The sequence below is a fragment of the Helicoverpa armigera genome, chromosome 28 (assembly GCF_030705265.1).
Source record: "Helicoverpa armigera isolate CAAS_96S chromosome 28, ASM3070526v1, whole genome shotgun sequence".
NCBI classification, from domain to species: domain Eukaryota; kingdom Metazoa; phylum Arthropoda; class Insecta; order Lepidoptera; family Noctuidae; genus Helicoverpa; species Helicoverpa armigera.
In genome coordinates, this window is record NC_087147.1 from 6,542,457 (window position 1) to 6,565,321 (window position 22,865).

The window sequence follows — 22,865 nt, forward strand, 5'->3', positions numbered from 1 at the left end:
TACGTATATCCTGTCGTCAAAAGTTACAAAGAAAAAAAACGTTTGTATATTTTTAGTCTGTGGTTGATTGACGACTTCGAGAAGAAGGAAAAAGCTAGCAGACGCATTTAATTATCGTTTTCCAGTTTTATATAAGTGCAAAATGGCTAAAAGGAAGAATAAACCGCTGATAGACTCGGACTCCAGCAGCGAGTGTTCAGATTTAGACTCAGTAAGTTCATTTTCTTTAAAAACCTTAGGTTATAAGTTCACGTCCGTACGTAACGATTTGACGGCATTCTTCATTAATTTGACTGCGTAAATAGGCCAAGATCAATGTTCCTTCGTTCTAAAATTGATCTTTTGCGCATTACTTGAAAAACAAATGTCTGCAGCGTGGTTTTAGTTTTCAAAATAACATTGAAAATTCTGCCTTATCTCTTTCTCAGAAATCGTCGTTGTTTACGTTACAGCTTTATTAAATGGCTTCTGTTGCGTGAGTCATGTAAAAATGAATGAAAGCCAACATTCCCGCTATTATTTTTGTGACATTTCACTATAAAATTCAAATTTGTTTGGTATTCAGCCTAAAACATGTTGAAACTCCTTTGGAAGTTGGAATAGAGTAAAAAAAAAACTTAAAAGTCGTTACGAGTCTGTTGCTAAGGTATTTAGGCGAGAAATGTCCACAAGTTATATAATTTTGGGTCTAGACTTTCTCTTTTCAGAGGAATGCATTCAAATAATGTGTTACAACTATCTTCTTGAGTATTATTACCAACTTAATTCCATGAATTCCAGAAATATTTGCAAGTATGCAAATTAGGAACCACAGATAAAAAATGAGATCATTTTTATTATTGATTATTAAATTTATTGTATCAAAAGAATTAGAGATTCAAAAAAAGATAAGTTAATTTTATCAAAATTTTGATTATAAATGACCTACATTTTCCACACCTGTGTGTGTATGTTATATCCATGATAAAAAAAAACATTGTGAAACAAAATTTGTTAAAACATAGATCTCACACACATACATATACACATATCATAATTGGATCAGTTAGTATAATTAAAAAAAAGAAAACAAGCATTTAAAAAAATAATTCATTTGAGATATTTACTAGGTAAATATTCAACATTTTTCTTTTTAACCTTTTATTGGTAGAAAGTATGAGACTACTTATCATAAAAACCCTTTTGTAACTAGTTTCTGACAAATATTATTTGCTTCTTTTTTTCTTATTTTTCAAAGTTAAGGCTCTTTTATTATTATTCAATGATTTCAACAATTTAAGCCTTAATTACTCCTGGTTACATCAGATGTATGCCAATTAAATATTCATTTAATTCAGACTAATAATCTCCATACTATTGTTTTTAAAAAGGTCTTAAAACTATGTTAGTCATTGCTAAAATAAATTTTCAAAAATACAAAAAGTACACAAATAATGAGATCAAAACATGCTATTTGAAAATCTATTGATAACCACTGTTTTAGGAAGTCAGTTAAAAGTGTCAATAACAATAAATTGAAATACAATGTTTTATACAGTCATTTTGTGATACTGACTTCTAAAATAATATTCCTATTGTCCCGCAGTGGTTATTTGATACAGAAAGTTATCTTAGCTTAAGATGCTTTGTTTTATATTCTACTAACATAGTAATTAAGTTAAAATAGTTACTAACAAAATGAGTCATGGTCACTTGAATAAATGAATAAAAATAACTTGAATGAATTTAATATTATGTATATTGTTGCAGCAATTCCTCAATTTAGCAAAGAAAAAGAAGAAAACCGGTGATTCACCACCGCAGTCAAAATCCAAGAGATCTGGTTCCGGATCTGACAGTGAATCCGACTGGGATGATGATGATAATAAGAAAAATAATTGTAAGTTGTTTATTTTATTAAAACTCATAAAACTCTTAAGGCGTCGTCCTAATTGGGAGCGATCGTACGATGGCGCGATGCACATCTCACGATCAAAGTGGTCGTACGATGACCTAACAGGTGTCCTAATAGATCGCGCGATGTCTATCGTGCGATGCCGTCGCTCCATGGTTGGCGTCTCGCTTCGCCACTTTAACGATGGCTCTTTATAGAGATGCACAGTTTTTGTTGTCGGGCAATATTGCTTTTAAAATTGCAGTACCTAGTGTGTGTCACTGATGTTGGCCCTTGCCCCTTTCATCCCGCGTCCTCCGCGCGTCGACGCATCGCGTATGTAACCAATTAGGACACTCAAAAGAGATCTGTTGCTTTGATTACAGGGTCGCACGATCAAACGTATCGTACGATCGTTATTAGGCGTGGTCCTAATTGGGAGCGATCGTACGATGGCGCGATGCGTTTTTCATCTAAGACGTCGTCCTAATTGACAGCGATTGTACGATGACACGATGCGTTCTCGTCGTTCGATGAGTTCAAACATACAGATTTCATCAGAGTGTCCTATTTGAACCTCTCTAGTGAGATCGTGAGATGAAAAACGCATCGCGCTATCGTGCGATCGCTCCCAATTAGGACGACGCCTTAAGCATTTCATGTGCTCGCACGATTACTTTCGAGGTTCAAATAGGATACTCTGATGAAATCTGTATGTTTGAACTCGTACGATCGCTGTCAATTAGGACGACGCCTAAGTAAAGTCTAGAACTAACTAAATTGGAGCAGAGAAGTCTTAAAGAACCAATAGATTTTCTCTGCTCAGGGATCTCTTCTGATGAGAGATGAGAGATGTTTGAATAACTTAATTCTAAAGGTTTAAAAAAAGGATTCTAATGAGTTGGAAAATCTGTTAAAAACTTGTCTATACAATAGTTTCAGCATTACAGACAGAGTTACTTTCGCATTTATTAGTTATGTAAGTATAAACAAACAACTCAGAAAACGCACAGTTAAACAATCACAATTTCAATTTGTTTTTATATCTGTCTTTTTTGCATACTCAAGTTTTACAATAAATATTATTCTATATATTACACACAAACATATTAAAACGCATTTCACTATCTTTCCAGCAAAGTCATCGTCATCATCAGGATCAGATTCTGAAAGCGATGCCAGAAGTGACACGTCAAAGAAAAAGGAACCAGCTCGGACTAGTAGGAAGACATCGTCAGAGCATTCCGATGATAACCGGAAAAAACCAGAACCTAAAAAGACAGAAACTAGAAGAAGTACTGATAGTGCTGGCTCAGGAAAAAAGAAAGAGACTTATAGTGAACCGGAGGAAGGTTTGTAAACTATTTTTGTATAAGTAAACATATTATTTTCGAAAATCATCTATGTCTAGCCTTTTTTGACTAGAGAAAAAAGATCTAGACGAGATTTTTTTTTAGCCTAGCCTTTTCTAAGACCTTCTAGACTGAAAGTCTGTTGGGGTTGACTTCTAGTCTAACCAGATGCAGCTGAATACCAGTTTTACATTGAGTGACTGTCCCTCTGACCTCCTCGGCAGAGTTACCCAGACATTCCAATACCCCTTGTTAAGACAGGTTCTCAGACATTCTGGATTTCTGACTACCTGTAATAACTGCTCTTCTGCAGTTTTTGGATCCCCAAAATTTTTTATCGACACATAGTTACAGTTACGGCCTTTTTATCGTCCCACTGCTGGGCTGCGGCCTCCTCTCACACGGAGAAGGATTGAGCATTAATCACCACGCTTGCTCAGTGCGGGTTGGTGATTTCAAACTATATAGTCCAGGTTTCCTCAAGATGTTTTCCTTCACCTTTTTATCAGCCATTGGTGTCTAAGATATACTTAGAAAGTACATACAAACTTAGAAAAGTTTCATTGGTACTTGCCTGACCTGGATTCGAACCCGCGCCCTCATACTTGAGAGGTTGGTTCTTTGCCCACTAGGCCACCACGACTATTCGACAAATGCGCGGGCAGAAATTAGTTTCGGAAAGACAAAATGGTCACCCATCCACGGACCGACCGTGCACATAAGAACCCACAAAATGTTATTAAAATAATTAAATATTATTTTGTTTATTTTTTGTAGGTGAAGTATCATCACATTCGTCAGACAATGATTCCATTGATTCCGAAGAGGAATTTGATGATGGGTGAGTCTTTACCGCTACAATCCTTATAATATTTCGATGTTCTTATTTGTTATTAAAACTATAATTTAATACATTATTTGTATATGTTTATGTAATTTGCTAAAATATCTTACTTCTTTAATTGTAAAAGAGAAGTCCTATTATTAAAAATAGAACATACTTTAGTTCCAAATTAAGACCTTAAAACTAAGAATTAAATTCATTGACAACTTTCGTTCTTCTTAAAACAGTGATTACAATTGAAAATTTATGGTGATCAGTTGTTTTAAGGAAACCAAAATTGATGTTGTCTATGAATCTTTAATATTTTATCTATATTTCTTTTAAAACTTAGCCTAAAATCCCTTAAATATAGGGTTCAATATCTCCCGAACACTAATAGCTATAATTTCCTTCAGCTACGATGAAAACCTCATGGGAGATGAAGAGGATAGGGCTCGCCTCGCCGCCATGTCTGAGAAGGAGAGAGAACAAGAGATCTTCAAGAGAATCGAGAGGAGAGACCTTATGAAGACCAGGTTAGTAACTAAATATAAACTGCTTTTGATGTTAATGGTGTGAATTATTTTGTTCCTGGCATGAAAATGTTGCCTTGGGTCTGAATTATAAGAATCTCCCGAGCCTTTTCCCAACTATGTTGGGGTCGGCTTCCAGTCTAACTGGATGCGGCTCAGTACCAGTGTTTTACAAGGAGCGACTGCCTATCTGACCTCCTCAACATAGTCTGGCCAAACTGTTTTTTCATTAAATTATGTGAATTATTTCAAGTTCTTGGCATGTAAAGTGTTGCCTTGTGTCTGAATTTATTTATGAGAAGAATATGTAGTGTGTGTGTGTGTAGAATAAAGTGGGTTGACTGGTACATAATTGGGAATTATGTATGACCCTCATTGAAATAAACTCACGTAGGATGCACCATCGTAACACAATATAGGATATTAAATCGATCTTTTAGACTACTGTCTGCCATTATCATTTTCCTATTCATCATCTTCCGAGCCTTTTTCCCAATTATGTTGGGGTTGGCTTCCAGTTTAACCGGATGCAGTTGAATATCAGTGTTTTACAAGAACCGACTGCTTATTTGACCTTCTCAACCCAGTTAACCGGGCAACCCAATACTTCTTGGTATGTTTAGTTGTCTGACTTACCGAGTTCGAAACGAATATATTCAATGACAGCCGGAACCAACAGTTTAACGTGCCCTCCGAAACACAGTCGTTGGCGTCTACTCTACATAGGTATACTTAAAAACTAGGTTATCACGAATTTTGTTACTATTTTTTATGTTTATTTGTATAATTAATGGTAAAATCTAAATTCTATCAGATGGGAGATAGAACGCAAGCTCCGCCTAGCTCGTCGCTCTGCGGCGGAGCGGTCCGCGTCGCCCGGAGAGATACAGCGGCGGCGCGAGGCGCGGCGCAGGAGACGAGCGCTGCGGGAACAGCGCCAGCGGGAGAGAGAGAGGGACCGCCAGGAGAAGAGAGGTGACAGAGTCTTCTATATATCCTAGCATCTGCCTCGCCGGGAGATACAGCGGCGGCGCAGGAGACGAGCGCTGCGGGAACAGCGCCAGCGGGAGAGAGGGACCGCCAGGAGAAGAGAGGTGACAGAGTCTTCTATATATCCTAGCATCTGCCTCGCCGGGAGATACAGCGGCGGCGCAGGAGACGAGCGCTGCGGGAACAGCGCCAGCGGGAGAGAGAGAGGGACCGCCAGGAGAAGAGAGGTGACAGAGTCTTCTATATATCCTAGCATCTGCCTCGCCGGGAGATACAGCGGCGGCGCAGGAGACGAGCGCTGCGGGAACAGCGCCAGCGGGAGAGAGAGAGGGACCGCCAGGAGAAGAGAGGTGACAGAGTCTTCTATATATCCTAGCATCTGCCTCGCCGGGAGATACAGCGGCGGCGCAGGAGACGAGCGCTGCGGGAACAGCGCCAGCGGAGAGAGAGAGGGACCGCCAGGAGAAGAGAGGTGACAGAGTCTTCTATATATCCTAGCATCTGCCTCGCCGGGAGATACAGCGGCGGCGCAGGAGACGAGCGCTGCAGGAACAGCGCCAGCAGAGAGAGGGACCGCCAGGAGAAGAGAGGTGACAGAGTCTTCTATATATCCTAGCATCTGCCTCGCCGGGAGATACAGCGGCGGCGCAGGAGACGAGCGCTGCGGGAACAGCGCCAGCGGAGAGAGAGGACCGCCAGGAGAAGAGAGGTGACAGAGTCTTCTATATATCCTAGCATCTGCCTCGCCGGGAGATACAGCGGCGGCGCAGGAGACGAGCGCTGCGGGAACAGCGCCAGCGGAGAGAGACCGCCAGGAGAAGAGAGGTGACAGAGTCTTCTATATCCCTAGCATCTGCCTCGCCGGGAGATACAGCGGCGGCGCAGGAGACGAGCGCTGCGGGAACAGCGCCAGCGGGAGAGAGAGGGACCGCCAGGAGAAGAGAGGTGACAGAGTCTTCTATATATCCTAGCATCTGCCTCGCCGGGAGATACAGCGGCGGCGCAGGAGACGAGCGCTGCGGGAACAGCGCCAGCAGAGAGAGGGACCGCCAGGAGAAGAGAGGTGACAGAGTCTTCTATATATCCTAGCATCTGCCTCGCCGGGAGATACAGCGGCGGCGCAGGAGACGAGCGCTGCGGGAACAGCGCCAGCGGAGAGAGAGGGACCGCCAGGAGAAGAGAGGTGACAGAGTCTTCTATATATCCTAGCATCTGCCTCGCCGGGAGATACAGCGGCGGCGCAGGAGACGAGCGCTGCAGGAACAGCGCCAGCGGGAGAGAGAGGGACCGCCAGGAGAAGAGAGGTGACAGAGTCTTCTATATATCCTAGCATCTGCCTCGCCGGGAGATACAGCGGCGGCGCAGGAGACGAGCGCTGCAGGAACAGCGCCAGCGGGAGAGAGAGGGACCGCCAGGAGAAGAGAGGTGACAGAGTCTTCTATATATCCTAGCATCTGCCTCGCCGGGAGATACAGCGGCGGCGCAGGAGACGAGCGCTGCGGGAACAGCGCCAGCGGGAGAGAGAGAGGGACCGCCAGGAGAAGAGAGGTGACAGAGTCTTCTATATATCCTAGCATCTGCCTCGCCGGGAGATACAGCGGCGGCGCAGGAGACGAGCGCTGCGGGAACAGCGCCAGCGGAGAGAGAGAGGACCGCCAGGAGAAGAGAGGTGACAGAGTCTTCTATATATCCCAGCATCTGCCTCGCCGGGAGATACAGCGGCGGCGCAGGAGACGAGCGCTGCGGGAACAGCGCCAGCGGGAGAGAGAGAGGGACCGCCAGGAGAAGAGAGGTGACAGAGTCTTCTATATATCCTAGCATCTGCCTCGCCGGGAGATACAGCGGCGTCATTCGTAGCCTCGCCTTATCCCAACTAAGGTTGGCTTCCAGTAACCGGATGCAGCTGAGTACCAGTTTGCAACACGGAAAGTCCGCCTTTTTCAGCTATTTGACAGTTATGCCTTAAACATTCTATGTATTTTAAGTTTTATACATAATTTTTTATATAAAAAAAATTGTCGTTTTATTCCATTTTCCGTAAATAGAGATTACAATATCCTATGTGAATAAAATAGTAATTTAAAAACTTTTGCTCAACAGAGGCTGAAGCTGAAAGGCCGGAGCCCAAAGAACCTGAGAAAGAGAAAGAGCAGACACCTCCAAGTCCTGGTGAGATACTCGACGACCCCAAGGATGCAGGTGAGAACATAACCATAATTTTTATTAAAATCAGCAATTTATTCTCATACTAGCGACCCGCCCCGGCTTCGCACAGGATAACAGGTTTTTTCCACTATTTAATGTACGTTGTTATACTTAGAAACCTTCCTCTTGAAACCCTCTTTCCTATAAAAAAAAACCGCATGAAAATCGGTTGCGTAGTTTTAAAGATTTAAGCGTACAAAGGGACATAGGGACAGAAAAAGCGACTTTGTTTTATACTATGTAGTTTTGAACTTGGATATAGAAGCGTATTGACTGATGCTAAAATTGCTTCAACAATTCTAGATTTTTTTTTTTGGGTTTAAGTTCAAGCTTAGGCAATTTATTTTAATAAAATCACTTGACAAAAACGACAGGGTATTAATTTTTGACCACCCAATATGATTGCAATGTTGCCATGTCAACTAGGACTTAACCTACCTTTACATGGCTAGCCTTTCTCCAACTATGTTGGGGTCGGCTTCCAGTCTAACCAGATGCAGCTGAGTACCAGTGCTCCATACGGAGCGACTGCCTATCTGACCTCCTTAGCCCAGTTACCCGGGCAACTGTCCCTTGGTAAGACTGCCAAAGATGTTCGCGGAGGAACACGACATAATAATTATTCTCTAGGAAGTTTGATTGAAGCGCCGTCGACGCTGGATGTAGGTCGCCTCCAACAGGTATCTGTGGAGATCTAAGGGGGAGGCCTATGTTCAGCATTGGACGTCCGCCGGCTGAGATGATGATGATGAAGTTTGATTGCTTAATCTTTTACCTGTTACTGTGTAGCTGTAACTCCACTTTACTCTAATTTATTTCCCCGTCAGACCCATCAGAACGTTCCGCCTCCCCCCTATTCGGGGCAAAGACAGAACGCAAACGTAACGTGGATGACAAACGTCAGAACGCAATGGCGGCTCTCAGAGCTCAACGCGACGCTAAAGCCAGTCGAGTCGAACTTACCCGACAGAAGCGAAGGCAGGAGGAAGAAACTAAGGATAAGGATGATGATGATGTAAGTATTTGGGAACTGCCTAGCCTCTTTACTGTTAAGTTTCTAGCTACAAGGGAAAATGTTGCTTAAAACTATGGTTATAAAGTTGACATTTTAATGTCTAGCTGTGTCCTGTGGTTTCACTCGAGTCCAGACGAATTGCTTCTTGTACCTTACAAAATATAACTTATCTTACTAGGTGATGGTGTAGTCTCCCAAAAAAATTTTTTTTTTTTTGTTTTTGTTAACCTGACTATTGACCCGTACCGTACTTTCTAAGTATCTTAGACACCAATGGCTGATAAAAAGGTGAAGGAAAACATCTTGAGGAAACCTGGACTGTATAGTCTGAAATCAGCAACCCGCACTGAGCAAGCGTGGTGATTAATGCTCAATCCTTCTCCGAGTGAGAGGAGGCCGCAGCCCAGCAGTGGGACGATAAAAAGGCTGTAACAGTAACTATTGAACCAATTTGAAACATACTTCACTGTTGGAAAGCTATATCCGCGAGTGACTTAGACTATATTTTATCCGGGCACAGGAAGAGAGTTCCCTGAGATGCGAGTGAAACCGGGCGAAAACAGCTATACTCTATCCACGGAAGCAAGAGCTAAAAGGTAAACAAAGAATGAAAGTTTTTCAAGATGGCGGTATAACCCGACCGATGACAGAACGTCACATTTTTGTGTAAAATGTTCGCAGTATCTGTGATTTTGTCATCGGTCGGGTTATACCGCCATCTTGAAAAACTGTCATTCTTTGTTTACCTTTTAGCTCTTGCTTCCGTGGATAGAGTAGGTATAGTATTTAACTAATAACAAACCTTGTGTGTTATAACTGTTGTTTAAAAGATTTATCGCTGCCTTGGATAAAGGTAACTATAATTTATAGACGGATGAGTTTTAGTCAGTCTGTCAGTATCAGCAACACAAGTCAAACAAATTAACTACTTATTTTGTTTTGTTCGTTTTTTAGTTGCTATTTTATATTTTCTAAATTATGTTTTCATTTTATTATGTTTTTAACCCCCGACGCAAAAACGACGGGGTGTTATAAATTTGACGTGTCTGTGTGTGTGTGTGTGTGTGTGTGTATGTGGCATCGTAGCTCCCAAACGGATGATCCGATTGTAATGCGGTTTTTTTTGTTTAAAAGGTATGTCAGTCAGGAGTGTTCTTAGCTATGTTTGGTGGAAATCGGTTCAGGTCTTCAAGGTCATCAGCTCGTTTGCTAGATGTAATAGGAATGTTACACGCTCAGTTTACTTGCAAGTATATGTGGGATCTGAAATTTGTAACACTAATGTCTTTTGGAACCACTGAGCTGGTCTGCTGTTAGGGCACGAAGGTAGGAGACGTAACCCTGAACTGCCTCTTAGTAAACCCATCGAGTTTGGGCTCGTTGAATTTGTCTTGACGAGTTCTCTTCATGTTTCTGATTGACGAGAACCTGATGCTGGAAATGGAATGTGGCGGATGAAACCTTGGATAGCCGGAATGAAACGGATAAACCGATTTATATTTTTGCTGAAAATCTAGAATGTCCAAAGGTTAATCTTTATTGTTTCTCAATCTGTGCAATTCTCCCAGAGCCAGTTTGTCATGAGGATTGTTAAACAGCTTCCTTTGGCCGAGATCGCATATAGCGACCCCATCTTAAGATAAAATAAATTAAATGAAAGAAGGAAAAATTAAGGAGCTCCTTTAAAAAGCATGAAATAAAATAAAATTATTAATTTAAAAAAACCCCCGACCCAAAAAAAGTACGCAATAATTATGACAAAAGGTTAAAAACGCTAAACCCTATAAAAAGCAAAAAATAACTTTTACACTACGTAAACTAAATTTTGACGTGTCGGGGGACCGCTTTTTACCTTCACAAATACTTACATAAATCAAATGACACCTACTTAATTACAACATTCGTTTAAAAAAAAACACGTATCTAAAGTAATGAATTAGAGCGGTCCCCCGACACGACAAAATTTAGTTTACGTAGTGTAAAAGTTATTTTTTGCTTTTTATAGGGTTTAGCGTTTTTAACCTTTTGTCATAATTATTGCGTACTTTTTTTGGGTCGGGGGTTTTTTTAAATTAATAATTTTTATTTGTTTTCACACATTCATACATCTCACAAGTAAAGGGTAAAACGGGACCCTATTGTTTTCGCTTCTCCGTCCGTCCGTCCGTCTGTCACCAGGCTGTATCTCATGAACCGTGATAGTTAGAGAGCTGAAATTTTCACACATGATGTATTTTTGTTGCCGCTATAACAACAAATACTGAAAACTAGAATTAAATAAATATTTTGGGGGTCTCCCGTACAACAAACGTGATTTTTTGCTCACTTTTGCTCTGGTACGGAACCCTTCGTGCTCGAGTCCGACTCGCACTTTGGTCGGTTTTTTATACTTTTATTTTTATGTTTTATTCAATATCATTTCACAAAACACAAACACAATATCAAGCCACAGTACTGATCTGACTGTCACCCCGTTGTAACCCGTAAAGGCGAACGACTACGTTTCTCCTCAGGACGCGGACGCCGAAATTATCGGAGGTACTAGCAAGCAGAGCGTCAAACTGAAAGCTTCTGACATCTATTCTGACGACTCTGGCTCGGATTCTGACGATAATAAGTCGCAAGGTGAGAGTTTTGAATATTTGGGCTCGGTGCCACTGGTAAAGTGTCAGTTTGTTATCTGTCAGGAAAGTTCCTGATAGGCTATGGCGACCTCGATGGCGCAATGGTCACCATGCCGGACCGCCGAACCTGAGGTCCCGGGTTCGATTCCCGGTTCGGTCGACATTTGTGTGATGAGCATGCTTGTTGGCCGTGGTCTGGGTGTTACAATATGTATTTATAAATATGTATATATGTAGCTATATGTAGTTTATCAGTTGTGTTAGCACCCATAATACAAGTTAATTAATAACTTACCATGGGACTAACCAACCGTGTGTGAAAAAGTGTCCCGACATTATTTATCAGAGATCAGTAACCGGTTAAAGTGGCCTGTAGTTTCCTGATAGGCTATCAGGGACTGTATCAGGAACCGGTTTACCTGGTCGTTAGTACCATAGATGGCAGTCTATAAACTAAATTGAATTAAAATACTTATAAGCGGCAGTATTGTATAAGTCATTAATGCAGTCAATCATGACAGGACGAAATAATCTATGCACCTGGATCAAAATATTCTGTGTATCCATGCAAATTATCATCTACATTGGTTAAATTAAAATTAGTGGCAGTATTATTAATAATAATAAGCCATAGTTTGTTTAAATCAACTTCAAAAAGGAGGTTCCCAATCATAACTCTTACCTTTTTTATGAACTGATTTAAAACTTCTAATATTTCATCAAAATCGGGTCTTTACTTCAGTTTTTAGTTCGTTTTTTATTCTAATATTAATATTATCTGTAGGTCGGCGCAGTTCGTCAAGTTCTTCCTCGTCAGACGGAGAACAAGAGGAGAAGAAGCGAGAGAGAGAAGAAGTGGAGATCAAATACGCTGACACTAAGGAACAGATCAATAAACTTAGACTTAGCAGGTGATTATAACTTATGAATCACAAAAAAAACTTCGGCTTATATTACACGTGCATATTTTTTTATTAAAAAGCATGGTTTTTGAAAATAAACAGACTAATTAAAATAAAAGAATTGCAATAATTGAAACATATTTGTTGCAGTTTTAAAGGTAATAAAAATTCCGTTTCATACAATTTAGGTTCAATTAAAGTAGGAGTAAAAAGTTACAACTTTAACTTATATCTTCTGCCGAGCCTTTTCCCAACCATGTCGGGGTCGGCTTCCAGTCTAACCAGATGCAGCTGAGTACCAGTGCTTTACAAGGGGCGACTGCCCTATCTGACCTCAACCCAGTTATCCGGGCAACCTAGTATAATCATCGGCACGAATCTTGAGCGCTGATCTTCACCTGCGTAGGTAATTTATTGGGTCTCTTTTGTGGTATTCGTGAGGCGCGGGGGCTAAAGCGGTGCTTGTCCCGCAGCGCATCGCGTCATAGCCGGCACTCGGGATTGGTTCTTTGCTAATAAATCACTTCTGCGCAGATGTACCTAGGCGGTCCCATAATGAACTGGCCTGATATAGTTCTAGGCGACATATTGCTAAATATTATGTGGCATTAAAAAGTACGTTTATCGTGTACATAATATAAAAAATACACATCGACATGAAATGCTTAGTTTTAGTTTAGTAGGCATTTGAATGACGAGAGTCGCGTATTTTTTCCGAATGTCGAAAACTGAGTATCGAAGTCTCATAAAGTTTCTGTTTAAAGCAGGTTTATCCCCTGCGTGAATAAAAAAATGAATAGATGGCGTGTATAAGGAGTCTGTCCCCTCCTATAACATAGTGAAAAATTTGGTTAAAAAGTTTCACCTCGGGAGATAAACCGTCGAAGACATTGGGTATGACCGTTGGCCTGTGGAAGTGCTCACTTCCGAAACAATTGCTCCTATTGAAGAGGAGGTTCGGAGTGACCGCCGTTTGAAGATTAGAGAAATTGCAGCTAGCCTTGGGCTCCCTAAAAGTATTTTTCATAATGTGCTCCATGAACATCTTCACATGAAAAAAGTGAGTGCAAGATGGGTACCGAAACTTCTTTCAGCGGTTCAGAGACGGGCGTTGCGTTTCAGAGTTTTTGGATCTTTGTGGAGGAAAATTCAAAGATGTGATCGAGCGGCTAGTGACTGGTGATGAATCTATGATTTTGTATTATGATCCACAAAGCAAGCGCGAGTCAATAGAATGGCGTTATAAGGATAAAAAGCCCCCTAGAAAGGCAATAGGCCGCCTTTTTTGGGGTAAAATTGTGATTACTTTTATAAAGGTGAAGAGATACTAATTCGCAGATGTCAGAAGTGTATTGGTATTTATTTTGATTATATTGAAAAATAAAATCGGTTTCATTTCATTTCCTCCACTATTTCATAGTTAGGCCAATTCATTATGGGACCGCCCACGTAGGTCAGAGCTCAAGATTCGTACCGATAACTATTCCCCTTGTTGAACTGGTTGAACAACTTTAATTTACCTACTTACATAAAAAAGACCTTCCTTAAAACTAAATTATTCACCATATTTATGTATTTCTCTCAGGTTTAAACTGGAACGTTTGGTACATCTTCCATTCTTCGCTCGCGTCGTCAACGGCTGCTTCGTAAGAATTGGCATCGGCAATAATAACGGAAATCCTGTTTATAGGGTAAGTTTGTATTAATACACTGTAGCTTCCAGAGGTTTCACCCGCGTCTCGTGGGAACCACCTCTCGCATCCGGAGCGATTGCCCTATCTGACCTCCACAACCCAGTTACCCGGGCAACCCAATACCCCTTGGTTAGACTGGCGTCAGACTTATAGTCTGTTTTTAATCTCGTACACTAAACTGACATTACGAGTGTTGTCAGTTTGTTGCAAATTCTTAAATAGTGATGTGGCACGACCGAAACTTAGCGTTAATAAAATCAAGTATCGTTTTTTCACAATAAGTCATCCTGAAATAATGGGCTTATCCTTGATGATTGCGCATGGCTTTGCGTGTTCAGATATCCCTGGCATACTGGTACGTACGTGAATTTTAAATATAAAACTTTGAATGAATATTAAATATATCGTAAGTACAACACTGCACCACAGAGCTAGCAACATTATTTGTAAGTTTGACATTTTGCAAGTGTCAATTTAGTCTACGAGATTAAAAAACAGACAATAACTTATGCCCATTTTCACCAACAATCTCTTAATCTAAGTGCCACTTAGAATAAGGGCTCTCCCAATTTTGACATAAATAACTATGGATAAGGGATACCTAAACTTTGGTGAAAACTAAATTCTTATTAAGTGTTCTGTAAATGCTCTTAGGGGATCCCTTAATTTAGGTATTTGTTGGTGAAAATGGGCATTAGATCTTAAACTCCTATTTTATTTGCAGGTAGCAGAAATAATAGACGTATATGAAACGGCTAAAGTATACAATTTAGGTAACACTAGAACGAATAAGGGACTTAAGTTAAGGCACGGCACACAAGACAGAGTGTTCCGGTTAGAGTTTGTTAGTAATCAGGTAAGAATAATAATATACTTTTATTAATTTTATTTATTTAGTAAGGTACACCAACGACATTTTTACAAATAGCTTAAGTTTATATAAACATTTATCCTCCATACAGTGCAAAAAAGTCACTTAAAGGTGTACACACCATTCGTATGGAAAGTAACAATCATAAATACATTAGATTAGATTGCATTACATTGAATCATTATATTTATTACATTAATTAATTAAAAAAAAGCCTTATTTACCCATTTATCATCGACAATAAGTATAATAAAATTAACTTTTTCAGGAATTCACAGAGAGTGAGTTTCAGAAATGGAACAAAGCGATCAAAGATGCGAATAAGAAGCCTCCCACTATGGACTTCGTTAGAAATAAGATACAAGAGGTTAAAGAGGCACTTATGTATGAATTTAAGGTGAGAAAACTATCATCATCATCCTCAGAGCTTTTTTCCCAGCTATGTTGGGGTCGGCTTCCAGTCTAACCGGATTTAGCTGAGTTCCAGTGCTTTACAAGAAGCGACTGCCTATCTGACCTCCTCAACCCAGTTACCCGGGCAACCCAATACCCGTTGGTTAGAATGGTGTCAGACTTACTGGCTTCTGACTACCCGTAACGACTGCCAAGGATGTTCAATGACAGCTGGGACCTGCAGTGAGAAAACTATAATGTAATGTAGATAATAAATAAGTTGGTCCTCTCCCGCATTTTCTCTGAGGAACTTCAACCCTTACCAGGATAAAAAATTATGCTATATCGGGTGTGTCGTTCACAATCACATTAAATGAAATGCGTTGATATACTGGTTAATATATGTCGATAAAAAAAGATGATGTTGGGAAAAAAGAAAAACACGTAAAAATAAAAAAATGCATTTTTCAAACAAAGTAAATAGAATAAAAATGTGTGAAAATTAGAAAACCATTTATAAGTCAGTCATTACAAACAACTGAAATTCTCCCTTGAAAACTGACAGCTGTCAACTGGTCAAAACATTCGATACTCCTATCTTAATCTCTGCTTTACACATGATGTTGTCAATATTAAAAACGAAAAATAACTCCTGTGGTCAAACCACTGAATATCATAAAGTATATGCGATAGGATTTAATGTGATTGTGAACGACACACCCTGTATATGTTCTGCTATATAGCCATTCGGATCCATAGTTCATAAGCCTTTACGGTACAAACAAACAGAAAACATTTTTCCTCTTTATAAATAACAGCATATCTTAATATTTCAAGACCACATTTTTCAGGAAGAGGATATAGAGAAGATAGTAGCTGAAAAGGATCGATTCAGATCACATCCCACAAACTATGCTATGAAGAAAACTCAACTTATGAAGGAAAGGGATGTCGCGCAATTGAGGTAAGACTTTATACTAATACTATTTATTTAACAGTTTATGTACATGTCACCGGAAAATAACAAGATCCGTAAGTTTATCAATTTACTAGGAAGTTTATAAACTTTCGTAAGATTTTAAACGGGAGATAAATTGTAATATTTTACGTCAAAAAAAAACTTTTTGTATAATATGTATATGCTACTAGCACTTCCTCGCGGTTTCACCCTCGTTTTGATGATTTTCCTAGACAAAAATATAACTTACTAGCTTTTGCCCTCGACTTCGTTCGCGTGGAATAGTGACTTCCGACAGATTTTAGATAGCGCTGTATGTCCGGAATAAATTTTATTTTTGTTTTTTTTGTAATAAAAACTATCCTATGTCCTTTCTCAAGTTCCAAACTGTCTGTACCTTTCACACAAATCGGTTCAGTAGTTTAGGCGTGAAGAAAAGACAGCCAGACAGAGTTACTTTCACATTTATAATGTTAGTTAGGATAGAAATTTGAATAACCAATTGTCTTATATTATTTCAGAGGAGATGACGAAACAGTGATGGAATTGAACGCGAAAATACAAGAGTTAGAAGAACGAGCGAGTCAGTTGGACAAAACTAGAACTTCATCTATACAGAGTATATCTTATATTAACAATAGAAATAGGAAACTTAATGTTGAAACTGCCGAAAAGGCTATCATGGAAGAGGTGAGTTTTGACTTTTTATCCTATCCTTGTTTGTAGAGAAAACATTTAAAATTGTTCTTGTAAATATCGGGTGAGTCTTACCTTATCACATTAAATCCTATTTTTTTTTCCGACGTCAAAAATCATCAAATGACCCCTCCCGCTGTGGGTTAGCAGCGGTGAGTTAGACTAAAAACCGTCGTGTTCCGTCATAGGCCTTTTATGTACCAGGGCCGCGGTATCTCTTTCGAACAACCAGCAGCCCCGGCAGGACATTGAATCCTATCACATGTACTTTATGATATTCTATGGCGAATTGTAAAAGAAATTACCAAATCCATTCATTGGTTTAGCCACAGGAGTCATTTTCCGTTTTCATTCTTTACAACGTCATGTGTAAAGCAGAGATAAAGTTAGGAGTATCGAAATTTAATTTTCTACAATAGATGTTTCAGTTTTTGTAGTAAGGCTGGCTATATTTATTTTCAGGTAAAAGCGAATAAAGGCAAAAAAACAGACGATCCTTTCACGAGGCGACATACTAAACCTGTCATGAATTTCAAGTCTGGAGGGAGCAAAACTCAGGTTTGTACACATTTATATATTCCAAAGTCAAAGTCAAAAACGTCTATTGAAACTAGGCTGGTTTTTAGCACATTTTCACGTCGAAAATTACAAAATAACAGCACTTCCAAAACGCCCTTTCATCACATCCTAGTGTTATGGCTGGGAAGAAGAAGCGGTGAAGAACAAACTTCCCAATAATTTCAGGTTTTATAATATTTATAATGCTAGGAGCCCTTCGTGCGCGATTCATAATCGCACTTGGCCGGTTTCTTGTATTATTTTTAATTTTCTTTCGCAGCGAATTTACCTATCTATTTTAATCGTTTCTTCCAGGATGTTATAAGGAGTGAAGAGGAAATAGCGGAAATGTTAAAACAGAGAGAAGAAGAAGAGAAAGCAGCTAAAGAACAGAAAGAAAGAGAAAGACTTGTAAGTATATTTCTTTTTCTACTACATAATTCATTATTATTTCCCCGATAAATGGGCTATCTAAGCACCAAATAACTATATCTGAACGTTATTTCGTATGATATTGTTAATCGGTAAACCACAGCAATATGAAAAACACCATTATTTTTATGTATAGACACATAGATACAACCATTACAAGTGGGTTATTCATCACACAAATAGATCAATGTTAAATAATGATGGTGGAAAAATAAATAAAAAGTATTTAATACTAATACATATTTGTAGTAGTTTCCTGCCATACTGAAACCATCATCATCTTCTCCTGAGCCTTTTCCCAACTATGTTGGGGTCGGCTTCCAGTCTAACCGGATTCAGCTGAGTACCAGTGCTTTACAAGGAGCGACTGCACTATCTGACCTCCTCAACCCAGTTACCCGGACAACCCAATACGCCGACTCGTGTCAGACTTTCTGGGGCTCTGACTACCCGTAACTACTGCCAAGGACGTTCAATGACTGCTATACTGAAACCAGAATGAACTAAATAACGTATTGTTTATTTTCAGCAACAACAGCAAGACTTGGAGAAGGCGAAACGCGACAAGCCGGCGGGTAACGACACAAGTTTGTACTCGCTACACGACTTCGATATTAACATCGAGCTCGACCTGCCTATAGCCAGTAAGTTTTATATTGAACTAGCTTTAGCCCGCGACTTCGTTCGCGTGGAATAGTAACTTCCAGCAGATTTTTTATTTGACCAATAGATGGCGCTAAAAAAAATATTTTTTGTAGTGAAGACTATCCTATGTCCTTTCTCAAGTTCCAAACTATCATCATCATCATCATCAGCCTATCGCAGTCCACTGCTGGACATAGCCTCCAAGTGCACGCCACTGAGATCGATTTTCGGCTTCTCGCATCCAGCTCCTGCCAGCCGTCTATGTCTGTACCAAATATCATACAAATCGGTTCAGTAGTTTAGGCTGCGTTTACACTGAGGCGGAGATGAGCGGAGCTGAGAGGAGACGTGTGGGGATCGACATGAAAAAGACGAGATGTGGATTTCACGTAATGTGATTGGTAAAAAAATAAACAGATAAATACTCTTTATTTATCTTTTTATTGTTTTACCTTTTACCAAGGGTGAGAGTCCAAAATCATCTGCTTACCACACCCTCACGTCGCCCAATTTTAGCTTTTATAAAACTATAATATCTAAGAGACACATTAATTTTTGAAAATTATTTTTATTTCAGAATCAGTATCAAGCCAGCCCAAACAGGTGACGACGAAAGTGAAAGAAACCGGCCCGAAACGTTCACTTAATTTAGAAGAATACAAGAAACGCCACGGGCTCATATGAGTGTTAAAATACAGACTGATACAGTGCTTGTGATCTAAGTTCGGAGTATTGGTGATTAACGAAATCATGGTGACATCGGTGATTAACGTGACCGAAAAGTGTATTGTGGTTATTAACGAAATCACCTCTTAGTTGCAGTGTTTTGGTGATTAAAAAGTGTTTGTGGTTATTAGAAGAATCACCGTTTGTACCAGTGTTTAAAGTGCTTCTACTATTTCAGTTGCAAAATGTTTGTGGTTTTATATCACTGCTTTAGTTGCAAAGTGTATGTGGCGATTAATAATCACCAGTTTAGTTGCAAGTGGTGATGTTAGTGAAAGCTTGCTATCTTAAATATGTATTTCATTGGTGTATAAATCTTTACTACATTATGTTTTGTGTAAATTCACAATGAGGTAAATGTTATTGCTAAATAAAATATATCTAAAATAACTTACTTTAAAACCTATTGTTTACACAAAAAGGCGTAAAGGACAAATCACAAAATTTGTAGTAAATAACACAATTGTATACCGTAAAAAGCAGTAGAAATGCGTAAAACATTGTAATTGACATAATTACCAATATAATCTGAGATGAATCGGATTTTTTAAATGTACAAAAAGTGATAGTCTTGCATTTTATTTCGTAATACTTAACATAAATGCGATTTTAATATTGCACATTGTATTAATAAATAAATTGTACTAAGTCGTGTTACTGCAAACGCCACAACTCGAATAATTGTTAAATACACATGTATTTCCAATTTCAATAACTAATCTATCGTTTTTTTGCGACTAAAGATTGAATTTAGACATTAGCTTCATAAAAATTATGTAAAATTTAAATCTTTAAAAGAAAAACATTGGATGGATTGGTCATTAAAAGCCGCAGTTATTAATTAAAACCAGCAACAATAAAAAGAGCCCAATACTCCAGAACAAAATATTAATAATTAAAATAGAATTAATACTGTTTTTCTGTACAATATGTTATGCTTATCTTAATTTTTACCTGAATGCCTAAATACCATGTTTTTAGGGTTCCGTGCCCAAATGGTAAAACGGGACCCTATTGTTTTCGCTCCTCTGTCCTTCCGTCCGTCTGTCACCAGGCTGTATCTCATGAACCGAGATAGTAAGAGAGTTGAAATTTTCACAGATGACGTATTTCTGTTGCCGCTATAACAACAGAAACTGAAAACTAGAATTAAATAAATATTTTGGGGGCTCCCATACAACAAACGTGTTTTTTTTTTCATTTTTGCTCTATTTTGTTTTATGAATAATGGTACGGAACCCGTCGTGTGCGAGTCCGACTGGCACTTGTCCGGTTTTTTTTACAACTCAATAAATGTTTGACTAAGCCTCAAATAAGCAAGTCTGTGAAAGAAAATAATCTATGTTCCATTTTAACAATGTTTAAAATACTTCATAAAATAATGATTCGATTGATAAAATAATTGTTATAATTTTTACCTTGATTTTTACCCGCATTTTATTTTTAAACGGAATTTTAAAAAAAAATTAAAATGTCCTATCAGGTTTGTTTATATTTAGTTAAGAGCTTATACAAGAACTGAAAATATGAAAATAAATTGAAAAAATTCGCATTGATTTTATATTCAAATATTCTTTGGACCTGGATTTATGTCTAGGAAATCACTATAGATATCTTCTTTAAATATTGTTAAGTTCTACACTATTACCAGGTTTCTTTGCAAAAATACCAGTGTTTGATGTTAGACCATAGTATAATTAGTTACATAGAAAATATTGTGACATCCTTGACTTTAATTTTTACATAAAAGGAGATTGGGCAAGAATGTATGAAGTTTGGTCCAAATGTCCACCACGAACGAGACCTATATAATTAAATAGTTCACTTAATTTTGAGTAACTTTTACTAAGAAAGTAAAAAAAAACAATGTCAAAAAAAAGTTATAGCCAAAAATGTATTCTTAATTTTCGGTAGTTTTTGTATGTTATCATTATTATTTTTTATTTTATTCCACTTCCATTTCCGCACTTTATCTAAACCTAAGATGAGTAAGACACATTTGTATATAAACAGCCCATATTTTTGCCCGATGGATGTACCAATCACTAACCAATTGAGGCGCCAGAAGTGCTTGAATATACTCAGCGGTTCCTGGATCTAAGAAAGTTCGATGTAACTAGTGGTGTCTTCTCTCTAATAATGAACAATTCTATTTTGTCAGAAGTAACAGAAGGTACGAAAATCGAACATCACGAAAAGTAATTGAAAAAATTAAATTGAAAAATCTATAAAATGTTGTATTTGATTTTGCTATAACTTTTTTCTGGCATTATATTTTTTTTTTACTTTCATAACAAAAAATGATCCATATTTAACGGGCTATCTAGCCATATAAGTCTCGTTCGTGGTGGACATTTGGACCGGAATCGCCCATTGTCTTTTACAGAATAATTGCATGGTTTTACGTGCGGAGTTTGTCATGCATTGAAAACTACAGAAACTTCATGTTTTATCTACAGTTGTTCATGACATTAACCACTTAAGTTCTAGATTGTCTTGCACAAAGTTAATGGTCTTAACTTGACATTAAGCTGTTACTAAAACCATGTTTAATAATAAGATTACTAATATTTTCAACAATAACATAAACATATTTTTTTCTTAACATACTGTTTACTATGTATTGTCATGTCCCGGTTTGTTTTAAGAAAAACTGACATTTATGTGGACCATGAACTTGGGCATAACTGGTCTTCAAATTCTACTTGTAACTTATAGCCATACACTAGATGCCTTCTTATTAAAATAGGTGCTAGGCAACCGTGCCAAGCCTCATTAGTCCAACGCTAGCAATGATAATAAAGAAAATCTACAAATAATTTCCAATTTGCAACTGGGTAAAAGTTAAGTTTTGCATATAGAAAGTACCTAAATATTTAAAGAGTGTAAAAATCCATGAAAATTAATGTTTGTTGTGTGAATAAGGTCACTAACAAGTTATATTAATATATTTAAGTGCTTTTACACTCTTTTTATGGGAGAAAACATAGATGAGTTACATATGGAGTGAGTAAATGTTTACACCATCATTATTTTCATACATATAAATTACATTTTTACATAGATTTTTTTTTAAATATGAGAAATAGGTGGCCACTGATATCGGGCACAGGGTCCAAGGTACCGATGGTTAGGATCCCAGAGACAGAAACCTCCTCACAAAACGCGCCGTATCATTATTTTCATTTGCTTTTGATGTATGAAAATGTAACTTTTCGTCTATAATTTTCATTGAAAGCAATGTATGTGATATCTGAATTTGAAGGGCGCATATAAATGTCAATAGGTACATGAATTATCAAACTATATACACGAGTAGGCGCTCCCATGTAGCACTACTTGGTGTCGTGTAACTTTCGCGGGATCTTAGAAACGCGACACCCTTCGACCATAACAGTTCTTGAAAACTGACGATATGCCGAGTCGACATACATACCGTAAACGATTTAATGTTATCTGAATCTCACATTACATCATGTGATTTAAAACATAAGTCTCTAAAAAGAATGAAATAATCCACCGCTCCATTTGTTAGTCATTTATGTACACAAATAGCATTAGGATATAAAATAATT

At 38.5% G+C, this 22,865-nt stretch overlaps 1 protein-coding gene across 2 annotated transcripts; it reads left to right on the forward strand.

Annotated features, from left to right (window-relative positions):
- The first annotated feature begins 43 nt into the window (after positions 1-43).
- LOC110371453 (RNA polymerase-associated protein Rtf1) lies at positions 44-21,193 on the forward strand. 2 transcript variants are annotated; one of them, XM_064042483.1, is made up of 19 exons: positions 44-211; positions 1,750-1,879; positions 3,010-3,225; positions 4,003-4,066; positions 4,465-4,584; positions 5,396-5,556; positions 7,672-7,770; positions 8,604-8,791; positions 11,281-11,416; positions 12,200-12,326; positions 13,903-14,008; positions 14,736-14,867; positions 15,151-15,279; positions 16,127-16,239; positions 16,755-16,923; positions 17,392-17,487; positions 17,803-17,898; positions 18,449-18,563; positions 19,142-21,193. In XM_064042483.1, the coding sequence occupies exons 1-19, from the start codon at positions 143-145 to the stop codon at positions 19,246-19,248; spliced, it is 2,373 nt and encodes a 790-aa protein (XP_063898553.1). In that variant the 5' UTR covers positions 44-142; the 3' UTR covers positions 19,249-21,193. The 2 variants fall into 2 exon arrangements, with proteins under 2 accessions (XP_063898553.1, XP_063898554.1); XM_064042484.1 differs by having other exon boundaries at positions 11,305-11,416.
- The last annotated feature ends 1,672 nt before the right edge of the window (positions 21,194-22,865 follow it).

Excerpts from the sequence above, each read along its gene's own strand:
- LOC110371453 (XM_064042483.1), top strand. The coding sequence starts at position 143 with ATGGCTAAAAGGAAGAATAAACCGCTGATAGACTCGGACTCCAGCAGC. Across the intron at positions 1,880-3,009 it reads TGATAATAAGAAAAATAATT|CAAAGTCATCGTCATCATCA; the intron begins GTAAGTTGTTTA and ends CTATCTTTCCAG. Across the intron at positions 17,899-18,448 it reads AGAAAGAAAGAGAAAGACTT|CAACAACAGCAAGACTTGGA; the intron begins GTAAGTATATTT and ends GTTTATTTTCAG.